At 40.4% G+C, this 15,652-nt stretch overlaps 1 protein-coding gene across 1 annotated transcript in view; it reads left to right on the top strand.

Moving 5' to 3' along the window:
* The first annotated feature begins 3,313 nt into the window (after positions 1-3,313).
* ELOVL6 (ELOVL fatty acid elongase 6) overlaps positions 3,314-15,652 on the top strand; it is a 153,425-nt gene continuing 141,086 nt past the window's right edge. The window contains exon 1 of the mRNA XM_069095146.1: positions 3,314-3,694. Within this exon, the coding sequence (XP_068951247.1) occupies positions 3,606-3,694 (89 nt within the window). The 5' untranslated portion in view covers positions 3,314-3,605. The remainder of the gene's footprint in view (positions 3,695-15,652) is intronic.

Genomic DNA, 15,652 nt, shown 5'->3' with positions numbered 1-15,652 from the left:
ATAGTATGTATAAATGTATAAAAACATATAGTATATGGAATTATACAAACATATACAGTAGATAAAACTATATAGTATGTGTATATGAAATATATAAATATACACAGGATGTGTAAATACATATGTATTCCAGTATGTATAAGTATATATAAATACATAGTATATAAACATATACAGTATGTATAAATATACACACTTGCTGCTGCTACTGTTTGTCCTTCATTCTCAAAGAGGACCACGACATCAGGGAGGTGATGCTATAACATGCAAGTGAATTAGATTTAAGTGAGGAAGGGCTGTGCAAGGTCACCAGCCTCACTTTCTCCTCCAGAGCCATCTGGGTCTAGTGACCAGATATGAATCAGGATAACTGGAGATAGCCCAGGACGAAGTGAGAGACTTGGCCTTTTCAAGTTAAGGTCTCAATTTGACTGAGGCAGCACCCATTCAGTGATTAAGGCTTACATATACAGTATGTATAAATATATAAATATACACAGTATACATATATATATAAAACATAAACATATATAGTATGTATAAATATACATGGCATATATGAATATATAGTATATAAACATATAAAGTATAAATATATGCGGTATGTAAACATATATAGTATACATAAATATATAAAAACACAGTATATATTAATATATTGCATGTAAACATATATAGTATATATAAATATATACAGTATATATACACATATACAGCAGATAGGTGGGTAGATAGTAACAATAATAGCTTGTACTTATATAGTACTTTAACAGTTGCAAAGTGCTTTACAAACAATATCTTATTTGATCCTCACAACAACCTAAGGAGGTAGGTACTATTATCCCCATTTTACAGATAGAAGCAGAGCAGACTGACTTGCCTGGGGTCACACAGTTTAGAAGTATCTGAAGCAGGATTTGAACTCAGATCTTCCTGACTCTCCAGGCCCAGGTCTCTATCCACTGTGCTACCTATGAGAGATGATAAGATTACATATATGCAAAGATATGAGGGAATAAACACAACTTAACGTGGCATAATAAGACTAATTCAAATCATTCTAAGATAAAAAAATAAGGACTCGTTTCTTATTCTGGAAAAGCCTTTATTTAGAAAAAAATAGTTCTAGACCTCTGATTTTATCAGTGTTCAGAACTCCCAAGACTGAAAAAAAGTCTTTCCATCAGTGGATACAACTCACCAGTCACTTAGACCTATAGCTAACTGAAAGGTTAATCCACTTGCTCTGGGCCAGATATCAAGTACAGGATTCTGGTAGGATTTGAACCTGGCTATTTCTGACTTTAAAGTCAGTCCTCCCTCCCTACTCTATCTCACAATTCTAATCAGAAATGTCACTATTTCTCCCATAATATTAGCTGATAACTGCAGATCTTGTTGTAGTAAGGAATGTGAAAAATGAAATCTTTTGTATGATTACTTTCAAACTAACTCCATGCCAATATAAATGCCTCAAATAACTTACAAATATTTTTAAAGGGCATTTTTCTTAGCATATAGTCATTAATTTCCCCTAGTCAGGAGGACTTGAGTTGAAATTCTACCTCAAATACTTCCTAGCTGTTCGGTCCTGAGCAAGTCACTTAAAACTCAGCCTGCCTCAGTTTCTCATCAGTGACATTGGGATAATAATACTATTAGCTCCTAGACTTGTTGAGGATAAAATGAGAAAACATTTGTTAAGTGTGACAAAAACCTTAAAGCATTATACGTGTTTGTTCTTATGATTACTCAAATACCCATGCCCTTTCTGTCTGTTCCGTTCATGCTCACCTCTCCACCTCAGTCCATGTGGGGATCTTGGTCTTGGCCTGATAACAGTATTTCATGCTTTTAGACTGTCTCCTAGATAGGCAGGTTCCCCTAAGCTAGATCAAAAGAACCCTCAGCTTCAATCTCTAAAATTGGCCAGACAAATGGCATTGTTAAACATCCTTTCTCCTGACCCTTTGATCAATAAAACCACCCCCAGTTATTATTTTTTTTGCCTTACTTATGTTTTTCAATTGTCATTTGTTATTTCCATTTCTCAGATTTTTTTTAAAATTCAGGATCATTTTTATCTTTTCTCCACCCCCACCACCCACTCCCACCCCCATCTAATTTCACAAGTTAGTGGCAGGCACTAGCAAACCTTTTTTCTTGGATTGGGCTGGAGGTGCTGGAGGAGAGATGTGGGGACGTGAGGGGAAAGGGCCTGTTCTTCCTGGTCCTAATGCCCATCAACTTCTCAAAGCAAGGTTCCCCTCACATTTGTTCCTGCAGTCGTTTATCTGACTGTCTGTCTGTCTATCTATCTACCTATCTATCTGTCTGTGTCTACTTGTATTTATTTATTTAAATTTCACAAACGTATCTACTGAATACATTGTTTAGGTGTTCTCAAAGCCCCCTGTAATTTATGGATAAGTAGCTGAAAATATGGTGAAAGGTTGTGGGCTGAGTAGACCGAGTTTAAACTTAACCTTAGCGCAGGGGTGTGTGTGTGTGTGTGGGAGGAGGGGGGGACAGGGTACTTCGAACATTATTCTGTCTCTCCCGCACATATAACTCAAAATTATACACACTCACTCGGTTTTTCCCCCCACTGTACTAGTTGGTCCAGTTTCCTTTGCCCCCCCCCCTATTGTCTAAAGGCATTAACCTTCGACCATCCCGGACCACCTTCATCACACTAACTCGCCAGAGATCCTTCCCCCCCCCCCCCCCCCTCCCACCCCCATTCACTCTACACTTGCCAAACTTAACATGAGCTTCTGATCAAAAGTCTTCAGCTCAGCATCCCCCAGTCAGCCCTCAAGCTCATGATTGTTGCAGTCAGCCAGGCTCTCCCAGCCTAGTAAGTCAAGCTGCGAGTCCGAGCACCCAGTGGCGGGAGTGGGGGTGGGGTGGGGTGGGGGTTATGGTAAAGACTTATTCAGAAATATGTGTCTTAGCGTCTTATCTACGAGAAAAAGTGCATTTAACTTTCCTTTGGCCAGAGGGATAGCAGGTTTGACTACTTCAAGAATGAGAACGCGGTGGGCTAGTCGGACTTCATTCAAAAGATAACTAGGGAAGGTCTGTGTGACCACGCCAGACAGGAGAGGGCCAATATCAAGGGTGATTGAACAGTCAGTGAACTCGAATTCACTTAAACACTTTTTTTTAATTCCCCTCCAGGCCTTATGCTTAACTGTAAACAAAATTGGCGGAGGGAGGAGGTCTCTCTCGATCCTCGCACGGGGTTTATTTTCCAATCACACGAGGGGGAGGAGATTTCCTCGTAGACAAGTAAAGGGTGATGGATAAACGTGCGGGCACTAAGACCGCAAGGCGTTCGTTTCCTCCTACAGTTGATGCAGAAGCTGAGAGAGGAGGAGAACCCCTGACTCGGGAGAAGGAGAATCGGCTGAGCAGGAAAAAGCAATGCTAAACCCAGGATACAGCTGAGAGAGACACAGAGGCTGCACAGGGAGGGGGACAAATAGGGGGGTGGGTGGGGGAAGGACCGCCGAGAGTACTAGAAAGGGGGGGAAACGCTTTTTGCAGATAATTTACATATTTTTATATAGAATACGCAGAGACTCAGACAGGCAGTTCCAATGAACATGTCAGTGTTGACTTTGCAAGAATATGAATTTGAAAAGCAATTCAACGAGAATGAAGCCATCCAGTGGATGCAAGAGAACTGGTAGGTGATTGTTTTGATGTCTATGTCTATGTTCTATGTCTGGCTACCCTGACTGCCTTTTTAATGTGCCTTAACGTTAATATTTCTGTGCTAAGATGTGAGATACGAATTGCACAAATAGAGAATTTGTTTAAGTTCTTGTATAGCTTGTGTATATACAGCTTACGCTGTGTAAGTGCACCTAGGAAATATGTAATTCGTGCACTATATTATATGTGCACTATATATTATATAACATAATAGAACACATGTGTTTATTGTATAGAAAGATGTGTGTATGGCAGAGGAAGAGGGAAGTGAGTCTTAGCTAAAGAATCCTCAGATGTATAACCTCCTAGTTTTTGTAAGAATTTACCATTTTTTTCTCATAATGCATGGCCTGACATATTTGGAATGGAAAAGCAGTCAGAATGTGAAAATTAACCCACCTCCATCTCCTGATCACTCAAGCCCTTCTTCCATTCTCCCCCCACACCTCATTCGGGTACACTCCCCACACCCTTTCACCATCTCCTTTATGCCCTTCCTTTCTCCTTGCAACCCTTTCCCATACTACTGCCCCTTGTTCAGCTCCCCAACCCCCCACCTCGTCTTCCAGCCCCAATCATGCCATTCTAGGGATCTCTTTTCCCATTTGGATCAGATCCCCTTTCCGGTAGCAGGAAAGGGAGGGAGGGAAGAGACAACAATAATAAAAAATGAATGAACCCCGGCATGCGTAGAGACACGCACCATTATTAACTTTTTGCTTTTAAATGAAAACGCGCCCTGGACCTCCCTAACAATTTGCTACGTGCTGAAAGATTTTAATACAAGTTATTTGAACACTAGAGCCAAAAGCAGTTCGGGCCTCGTAGCTCGCGGGGGCGGGGGGCCCGCGGGCGGCGACGTGGAGTCAGGGGCTCCTACTCATAAAAAAGTTCCAACCGAGAGAAGCATCAGTCTTGTTTACTATGTATGTTCCCTTCTCCAGCCCCGCAGAAAATCCCAGTGCGAGGTGATCCTGTGTCACCTTGCAATATTTATCAGGAGGAGCATGTAATGGACTAATCCCTGTAGTCAGATACTGGGGCAGGGTTATGTTTTCCTTTTTCAACTGAGAACCTTGCAAAGTCGCCCAGAATATGAAGGCACCATCCGAAAGCAGTTCTCAACCCCAGGTGAACCCAGCCTGCTGCCAGGGGCCGCCTGAGCCTCCCAGAGGCTCGCCGAGGTTCCTTTTTACACGCACGCTCGCCGAGCTGCAGACCCACGCGTGCGCGCACACAGACACAGACACACACACCCTCAATCCCATCAATGAGAAACCAGTTGGCGCTGGCAGGAGGCGAAATCAGGCTGGCGGATTGGGGGAGTAGGGAAGGAGGAGGAAGGGCGGTGGTGCAATGGGGTGTTGGAGAAGAGAGGGTCAACCCGCGCCCTCTCTTGGCTCACTTCCAGCGGCCAGGGCTGCTCACCCCACCACACCACCCCCGGGAGGGAAGGAGAGCGCGCGCCTTGGTGCCCAAGGGGGCCGAGACGCCATCAGCTCCGGCCCAGGGGCGCACACCCTCACGCACACGTGTACTGGGACGCCCGGCCGGCTCCTTCTTCCCCTCTCCCACCATCCCCCTCCCGACCACTTCCTCCCCAGGCCGGACCTGGCCAGCATTTCCCATTTGCCGCCGCATTTAACCCCTTCTTGCCCCTCTCCCTGTTTCCCCACCCCTGGGGCTGGGCTTGCTCTCCAGAGGAGACTGGGGGTGCACTGGAGAGACGGGAGACGGGGGCCTGTTCAGTGGTGGGAGGCGGAGCTCGTCGCGTTTGCTCTGGCTGCAGTGGTGCTGGGGGAGACGAGAATGCAGAGGGAGCAGTGGTGTGATGTGGGGTGAGCGCGCGCTTGTATGTGTGATGTGCTCGTGTTTGTGCGCAGGGGAGGGAGGGAGAGTGCAGGAGACGTTTTTGGAGGATCTGGAAGTGTGTTACACGCAGAGGTTGCTGGGCGTGCTCAGCAAGCAGAGGAGAGTGGCGACGGCGGTAGACTGGTACACACCCAGCCGTGGTGGCAGAGGCGGCGGTGCATCCAGGTTGACCACTGGGAGGAGGCCAGGAACTCCTGTTGAGCGCCCTCAGCCAGTAGAAAATTAAATATTTAAAAGCCCTGCTTGCTCCCCTCTGAACTGTAGCCCCCCTTTTCACCCCTGCCTCTTGTCATCCTTCTTGGTCAGTTTCTAGAAATCTCCCTCCTTGGTGGCTGTCGTGGAGAGAGATGAAAACTAGGGATTTCTTAATAGTCCCAGACTAGTGTAGCTGGTCTCTTTTTGCTGCATTATTCCTGTATTCCACATACTCTTCCAATGGGCATTATCTGCTTTTCCTTTCATCCCTTGTAGTCCTTGTTGGAATTTCTGCAATAGCTGCCCCATGTCCAACTTACTGTACCCACCATCAACCTGTATGCCCTGTTCTTCCGTTTTTGGAGGTAGCCAGGTAAACTACCTACTCAGAAAATTGTTTGATGCACTCATGTTGACAGCCTCAAATTGCTGATCTAAGGAGAAGCTTTCTTCTTTGTGGAAGAGTAAAAGTGAAATGTTCCTAGGTTTTCACTTTCCCAGTTAACTGTCCTCAGTAACTATAGCTCATGCTATCTTTTCTTAAAAAAAAAAAATGCTTAGTTCCTTCTCTGCCTGTACTGCCATTGTACTGCCTGTAATCTGTATTTTTTTTCTTGCCAATATCTTTCTTCCCATTCAGGTTAGGTTAACCTGGCAGATACTACTTACCACAGTTCTTTCCTGCCATTTTAAACTTCAGATCCTATATTGGTTCTACTCACCAATTTCCTCTATCACTACTCACCAGTGTTTGATTTGATCCTGTCTTTTTAAAATTCATTTGTTTCAATGAACGGGATTTACTTTCTTACTTACCTCTCCCCCCATATGTATGTATATGTATATACAGATATACATCTATATATACATGGATATACATATAGCCATATATATATATAAATGTATATACACATATACATAAACACTGAAAGTGTTTGAAACGAGGCAGAATGACTTCTTGTCTCATATATTGGAGCGATTTATAGGGACCAGATAACATTTAAAGCCCCTTAAAATTCCATGATTCCAGGGGCAGCTAGGTGGCAGTGGATAGAACATTGGCCCTGGTCAGGAGGAGCTGAGTTCAAATCCAGTGACTCTGTATATACATATATGTATATACATCTATATATGTATATATGTGGATGGATATGGTTAAATTATGTATGTATATACACATATGCAAATATATGTATATATGTGTAAATTTCATTCTAGTGTTCTCACTTTTCCCCTTTGCCTGGTCCTATTCTTTCTTTACACTCTCATTTTCTTTCCTTCTAGGCCTGCACAAAACAGTCTGTGAAACCTGTTTGTCAGCTCACCAAGGCTTCCCTTCTTACCTCATTATGTTTTACCTGTATCAAACACACTCTCAAAGCATTTCCCTTAACAGTTTCACCTCCAGCCACAAAGGGAGAAACAAAAAACACCATCACCACCACAAAGGATTTCATAAGATAGTCCTTGTCAGAAATTATCCAGCCATTATCCCCTCCCCCTCACAAATGAAGGAAGGAGCTTGTGGCCTTAGATACCTGTGGGGACAGTAGAAGTGCTGGGTTACTTTGAAGATTCATGTATTTCTAAGGGAACTTACAATATTTCATTATAACCACTATTAGTTATCTACTTCCTTGCAGGAGAGATAGGATAAGCTTCTGAGGAATGAAAGGTAGTGGATTTTTCTTTCGTTATCACCCCCACACACACACATTGTTCTCAGTCTGTGAGCCTCTTGTCAGTTTGACTTTATTTTCTTAGACTTGTTTTTAGTTTAGTTCTGCATCTTGTTCTAACTGATTTTACCCTAAATAAAATTGGAGAGAGGATGCTTATGCTTAGATTTTTTTGGAGGTAGCCAGGTAAACTACCTACTCAGAAAACTGTTTGATGCACTCATGTTGACACCCTCAAATTGGTGATCTAAGGAAAAACTTTCCTCTTCCTGGAAGAGTAGAAGTGAAATATTCCTTAGGTTTTCACTTTCCCAAGTCCAGGCATATGTTTAAAAAACAAACTGTGCATTCTTGCCTCCAGAACCACTTTCTCTTAGAGCTGGAAAGGATCTTTTGAAATCAGCTAGACCACTCCCCCTCCTTTCCAGGTTGTGAAATTAAGGCTCAAAATAGTAAAAAAACAAAAAACCAGACCTATCAACCTTACTCCCTTGCTTTAGAGAGATTACTTTCTATGTCTTTCAGTCTTTTGTTCAGTTTGGACTAAACTCTAGTATAATGTTGATTATGTGAGGTTTTTTTTTTGATGGTTTAGTCCTAAATTATGTAAGGCAAGGGTAAATGCTACTACCCCACCCTTTTCTAGAGAAATGTTTTAAATCAAGCTCCTAGAAAAAAAAAATGTTAAAATTAAATTGAACCACACCCAATTGAAATCTTATCTTTTGAAAATGACTTTAGCATTTGTTACAAAATAACCCTCCTAAACACAGTCTTAGAGAAACTATTAAATTAAAAAACTACACCAATACAGCTTATTTCTCTATAGTCTAAACATATTTGAAGGTGACACATCCAAAATCTTCTAGGAGAGTAAAGAAAAGTAAATATTCTTTTTCTGCATCTGGGTTTGTAACATGATTGTCTAGACCAAGGCTGGGGAACCTGTGGCCACAGGTGGCCCTCTAGGTCCTCAAGTGCAGCCCTTTTACTGAACACAAACTTCACAGAACAAATTTGTTCTGGTCTAGACTGCCATTATTTACATTTGCCCTGTAACAGGTATTTTGTTCTGTAGATTATTTAATTAAACAGTACCCCTTTGAAGGATAAATTTTGCTAGTTTTTTGGTAAAGTTGTTTAACTGAAAGTGTTTGAGATGATGCAGAATGACCCCTTGTCCCATGTATTGGAGAGGTGGATTTTTAGGGACTGAGAATGTTTAAAGAATATTTAAAGATTCATGATTCTAGGGACAGTGAGGTGGCAGGACATCAGCCCTGAAGTCACGAGGACCTGAGTTCAAATCCAGTGACCCTGGGCAAGTCACTTAACCCTAAGTGCCTCCAACAACAACAAAAAGTATTCCATGATTCTGGTAGGAGAACCAGATATTAATGGAATAATGTTGGTTCTTTTTTTCTATTAAGACTTTGTCAGACAGAAAAGAGTTCCACTAAAGGCATGTTTATCAAATTTTCTATTATCTCAGTGAATAGTTCAAAAGATTAGGGATTAATAAAGGCATGAAATGAATGCCGTACACATTTTACATTTTTAGTAGATAACACCAGGAATTTACTAAGCACCTACTATTTGTTACATAGTCAGGGTTGTCATTTTCTAGGAATATAAGTGGATAGATAGCTTCTGTTGCTTTGCAGAAAGAGAAATAGGGGCAATTGTGTGGTTTTCCTTCCTTGCAGTAGCATTGCCTTTTCTCGTTCTAAAGTAGACTCTAACTTAATTTGTTACTGCTGCCAGCAAGAGGCTAAAACTGCCTCGGGAGTGCAAAATGTGCACAAAATTCATTGTGGGAGCAGAAAAACTGTCCCCACCCCAACCCCACACTGTGCCCCTTTGGATGCTTCAGCTTCCAGACTCTGGGCTCTATGCTAACAGCGGATGACAGTCCCTTCAGTTGTAATTGTCTGGCCAATAATAATTATCTTCTGATGTCTGCTGACACAGTGTTCACCAATAGGGAAGCAGCAGGCCTGTGCTGACTGCTCTAACCTTATGTATGTAAGGTGACGTCATGAATGGGCTTGTCTCAGATCTCTGACAGGCCCCCCCACACACACACCCCTCCCCCTTTCAGCACTCCAGCATCCCCAGGAGCTACTTTGCAGCTGGCAATTTCACTGCTAAGTTGACTTTTTTCTTTTTTTTTTTTTAATTCATAGTGTTGAGGTCCTTTATTGTCTTTTTTGCCTAGCATGTTTATTTTCTATTGTAGGGTTTCTGAAAGTTCACAAGGAATCTTATTTTTGATCACAAATATAATTGAAAACTTTTTTGTTAATTTTTAAATCAAAACAAACAATAGTTAAAGTATTTAAAGTATTTCTATTCTCTGGTCCAGCCCATTGTGTTTCAAATGGAACTGCTTGGCTGTGTTCTCCTTTACTTGTGCCAGAAGTCGGGCCTGGTGATGTACAATTTTAATACCAGAGGAAAAGCCAAATGTTAAACATGGAGTAGATCTAAGCCAGGAGTGGGGAATCTGCTGCCTTGAGGCTGCATATGGCCCTCTGTGCCCTTAAGTGCAGCCCTTTGAATCCCTAGGATTTGTTTTGTGAGGTTTGGATTCAGTTGCACTTGAAGACCTAGAGGGCCACATGTGGCCTTGAGACCCCAGGTTCCTCACCCCTGATCTAAGCCTTCTGTCTGGTATAGAAGCAGAACTTGAGTTCAAATCCATATCTGACACTTTTTGCCTGTGTGATCTTGGGCTTCATTTCCATTTGGAAAATGAAAGGTTTGGACTGCACAGCCTCTGAGATCCCTTCCTGCTCAAAATCGGTGGTGCCATTCTTCTGGTAATATTTGGTTACAAGTTTAAAGTCTCAGTAGGGTTAGCAGACAGTTTCACATAGGTGCAACAAGTTTAATAAATCACAATAATATTTCATTAAACATGTATTAAAGACCTCCTATGTTCTGAGAATACAAAGACAAAAACAGAAACTAGTTCCTCCCCTCATGAAATTTCCATTTACTGGAATCTTGAAGATGCTACTACATAAGGAAACTAAAGATTCTTTGTACTCTGGGTGTCGTGCAGAATAGCAGATATTTAGTAAATATTTGGGGCAGCCAGGCCAGTGCCTCAGTGCACAGAGCCTGGAGTCAGAAAGACTCATCTCCCTGGGTTCAAATCTGACCTCAGACATGTACTAACTGTGTGACCCTGGGCAAGTTATTTAACCCACTTTGCCTCAGTTTCCTCATCTATAAAATGAGCTGGAGAAGGAAATGGCAAACCACTACAATATCTTTGCCAAGAAAGATAGGTCACAGAGAGTGGGATACACACGTTGTGTTTGCCCTTCATGGACACACAAATGTGAAGCTGATTTATGCTCTGTGGCTCCTACCTCCTGTGCTAGTTTTTCTTCCACCAGGCTGCGAAGGTACCACAGGCACAATTGGTTTTAATCCAGATCAAACAGACTTGCTTCAAAGAGACAGGATACGTCAGGAGGCATTCTTCCAGACTTGTTGGAGACTATAGGGTGGAGAATTAGGATGTAAACATGCTTCCCCAAAGAAAGAAATGAGAGCAAAGAAACAAATGAGACCATTTACAGGTAAACACCGAGAAAAAAGCGGAGAATCGTGACAGTCAGCTCAGACCATTCACTTGAATCATGCATTTACAAGTATAGATATTGGTGAGTTCTTAACACATAGACATAAAAAGTTTTCATCAGTTGACAAAAATTTGCCTAATACTTTGTTTCCAATTTTGTTCAATCCCTCTTATCTGCTTTCCTTAGAACCACTATAACAGAACAGCAGACATACTTAGTTATTCATCCCCACAGATAGGTTTCCTTCCCCCCCCCCCCAAATACTAGCTTTTTATCTTTAATAGATTAGAACAGTGATTCTCTAAGTGATCTCAAAGATCCCTTTAAGGGGATCTGTGAGACCAAACTATTTTAATAATAATATTAAGATGTTTTCATTTCTAATACAGTAAATATAGCTACAACTCACATTTTTTGAAAAGCTCTTTCGAGTCCTCAGTAATTTTCAGGAGTATAAAGGAGCCCTGATCACAAAAAATTTTAGATGAGAACTGCTGTGTTAAAATAAAAATTGAAGGGGTGGCCAGGTGGTGCAGTGAGTAAGAGTGCTAGCCCTGGTGTCGGGAGACCCGGGATCGGTTCCGGCCTCAGATACTTGGCACCCACACAAAATAACTGACCGTGTTACCTTGAGCAAGTTGCTTAACCCCAATTGCTTTAAAAAAATAAATAAATAAAAATTGAAAATACAAAAAAATAACACAGCAACTGACAAAATTTATCTAGGATAGGAGTATAAAAAATATTATTTTTTTAGAGCAATTGGGGTTAAGTAACTTGCTCAAGGTTACACGGCCAGTTATTTCTGGGTGTGGTGCTAAGTATCAGAGCTCGGGTTCAATCCCCAGGTCATCCCGACCCTGGGGCCAGTATTCTTACTCACTGTGCTACCTGGCCGCCCCTATTAACTTTTTTTTTTTAACAGATAAAGAGATCAAGACTTTAGAAAGCTTCAGTGACTTACCCAAAGTCACACATCAAGGAAGGGTCAGAGGTGGGATTTGAACCTAGTTATCTCAGTTATATACATTCTTTTTTTTTTTTTTTTACTATACCACAGTTTTATTATGATACACAGTATATCAAATGTTTCTTGGAAAACATATACTGTGTAACATAATAGAACCATCTATTCCCTTAAGACATTGCATGAGAAGGAAAACAGTTTTTAGCAGTTAAGTGAAGAGTTTGTTAATTAAGTACTTAGAATTGAGAGTTATAAGATGGTCAATTAAATGATTAGAGATCATCTAATACAAACCTCTCATTTCACATGAGGAAAGTTATTTCTCAAAGGTCACACAGCAGAAGTAGGACTTAAATCCATATCCACTGACCCCAAATGCATTGCATTTTCTTTATAGTTTACTTTTCTTAGTGGAAAATGCATTTTTTTTCTTTAACTCCAGCCCCACTGAAAAAGGGAAAAAATGAAAAAAAACATACACATGTAACAATTGTGACAAATACCCATAGCCAGGCAAAGCAAATTCCCCAATTGGCCATGTCCAGAAATGTCATTCTTCATATTGGGCCTGATACCTTCTCTGTAAGGAGTTGTTATCACGCTTCATTGTAGTCAGTCATCGTATTGATCGGAATTCTTAAAAATCTTTCCAAGATGTCTGTCTTAACAATGTTGTTGTATAATTTGTTCCCTTGGTTCTGCTCACTTCACTGCATCTCAAGCTGTACAGGTCTTCCCAGGTTTCTGTGAAACTGCCCTTTTTGTCATTTTTTTCTCACATGGTCATATCCTATCATATCTATGTCCTGGAATTTTTTCAGACCTTCCTCAGCTGATGAGCACGCCCTTCCTTTCCAATTATTTGCCAGTATAAAAAATTTTTTCCCTTTCCTTTTCTTTGATCTCTTTGGTCTCTAGGCCTTGGAGTGGTTGAGATGCTTTTTCCTTTACCACAGAGAACATTTAAAATAATATTAAAGGTGTTTGGAAACTATGCCAGTGACACATGTATACCCTTCAGCACCACACCAAGCCAGCACAGTGAAAATCCCCTAAAACCTAAAAGCCAAAAAGAAAAGGTAGGCTTTCTGACAATTTATGGAGTGTTGCTCACTTCTTCTTACGTGTAACTTGATTACTTTTAAACCTTCTGTACATGAGTATGTACAAATTTATATGGCTGGCATAGTTCAGACCTTACGCAAAATGTTCATTTGATGTAACATTACAACTAGCTGCCAATAACTTGAATTTAGAAGCGTTGATAAAAGGAGGCAGGGGAACTATGTCGAACTAGGCTAAAATGCAAATTTATGTTTGTAATTTAAGTTGGTTCCCTTTATACTCTTCAGATACACTAGACATAAGGTCATTATTAATAAAAATAAATTCCACGAATATAACAAGGCTGTTGTTATGCTGAGTGAATAGCTTTGAAGTCTGTGCTGTGGGTGGAGCACCGACATTGCCAAGTTCGGAGACCCATGGAAGTATCCAAGTATGTTTCACATTTATAATTAATAATGAGATACATTATCTTTAATTTTAGGTTTGCCTTTCAGTCAGTTAGTCAGTAAACACTTTCTAAACACCTGCATTATGCCAGCTACCGAAGCAAAGAAAGGCAAAAACAAAGACCTTGCCCTCAAGGAGCTTATGGTCCCAGGTGGAAGGCAGCATGGATGCAACTATGTATAAACAAGTATAGACAAGATAAATAGGAAATAACCAACACAGGGAAGGCATTAGAATTAAGGGGGATCTAGTAAGCTTTCTCTAGAATCTGGGAGTTTAGTTGAGTCTTGGAACAGGTGGTAGAGATGAGTAGAGAGCACATTCCAGGCATCAGGTACAGCCAGAAAAAATGCCTGGAGTCAAGAGATTTAGTGTCTTCTGGGAAGAATAGAATCATCGTTATTGTCCAGTGACAATATACCAGAGTCACAGAATATGTGCTAGGGTATATAAGGTGTAAGAAGACAGAAAAGGTTGGGGGTTGAGTGGCCAGTTCTAAGGTATTTCTTTCAGGAATTACTTTTTACTTTTAGCTGCTATCAACCCACTTACCTTGATACCTGCCTTTGCTGAAAAGTCAGCCAATAAAGCTCATTTGCATAAAGGCTTTCCATAATATTAACTTTGTGTTACTATTGACAAGGGCAGATGTATACTGATTAAAAGCACCTATAATAATCTTCCAGAGAAGCAATTGTTTTGCAGTTTCCTTAGACTCTTTCCTCATTTTTTCAAGATGACAATATTTTTTTATTTGGAAGATTTTTTATAGTGTTTACGTTTGCCTAATTATAGCATGATCAGAGAGAATAGAATGTGATAAAATGTAATGTCTGTGTTCAACTTTTTAATCAGATTTATAAGCAAATATTTCTTATGTAAGCAAAATATATTTGGTAGGCCTAGTTTTTCTTAATATTATAGTTTAACTCAGTTTGCTAAGATTTATTATGGAATTCAGTTTAACAAGCATTTTGTTAGCTCTTACTGTGTGTTACTCACTGCACTAGGAATATAAGCACAAAAGGAAATTATATTTCTTTAGGAATTACATGAACCTCTCGCTTGGGGATCTGAATTATTTGACTTAACTCCAAATTGATAGTCATTTACAACTTCATTCATTTTGTAATGCCAGCACTCAGATGAGAAAAAAAATACACAGAGAGAAGTACTAGAGGCAAAATGTTTTATAAACAAAAGTCATCTATAAAATTAAGTGATTTTTTATGTAGGGACAGCTCTAACCCTGACCCAGACTAACAAGCATTTCTAAATTTCAGTGTGAATTTTAGAACATTCTCTGACAATCTTAAATGTAAGTTTCAAATAATCCTATCTGATCATTTAAAATCAGTAATATGTACATAAACACATGCATTTATAAATAACATTAATTTCAGACCACAGGCAAGAACAGATTGCCCTATGTTACAATGATGAATTACACGAAAGTACAGTAAAGAAGGTCATCAGAAAAGACAATGAACCAGTCACATAGCAAGAGAAACGGACAACCAGTGGACAACCCCTAATCTTCCCGTTATAGTCATACAATGTGGAGAGAACATGGGCAAGGCATCCTGAAGAATAGACCACTTGGACCTCTTCTGTATATGGGAGGGCCTGGATGAGGGTAAGACAGAAAGGGTATCATGAGTACCCATATGGATTAAATGACAGATCCATTGGACTCACAGAGTATAATGTTAAGCAAAAAAACTGTGAAACCTTAGCATTTAGTAATACCACCAAGAAAAAGAACTTGCCCACTGTACTGATTAATTTATCTTTAAAATGTTGTTATTGCTGATACCTTCTAGTTTTCTAGGCTGCTGAGACTTATGTCCAGTGACAACCCTTCCATTCATGTGTGCAAAGTTAATTAAAATGTAAATGCATTTAAATTTCATGACCTACCTAAAAGGGGTTAATTAACATTTTTAGAAGAAATTAGTTCAGTGTTCTTGTTTGCTTTGAAGTTGGGCGCATTAGGATCTTCCCAGAAGGAGGCTAAATGAAAGAAAACTTGAGTTAAAGCTTAATGAAAGGGCTTCGTCTTGAAACCCTTCTTTTTGTGGGTACCTTCTATTGAAGTCAGTGAG

The sequence above is a fragment of the Petaurus breviceps genome, unplaced genomic scaffold, assembly GCF_028583685.1.
Source record: "Petaurus breviceps papuanus isolate PSGF00001 unplaced genomic scaffold, PetGlider_PUasm1.0 126, whole genome shotgun sequence".
Lineage (NCBI taxonomy): Eukaryota > Metazoa > Chordata > Mammalia > Diprotodontia > Petauridae > Petaurus > Petaurus breviceps.
This window is presented reverse-complemented; position numbering and strand designations above follow the sequence as displayed.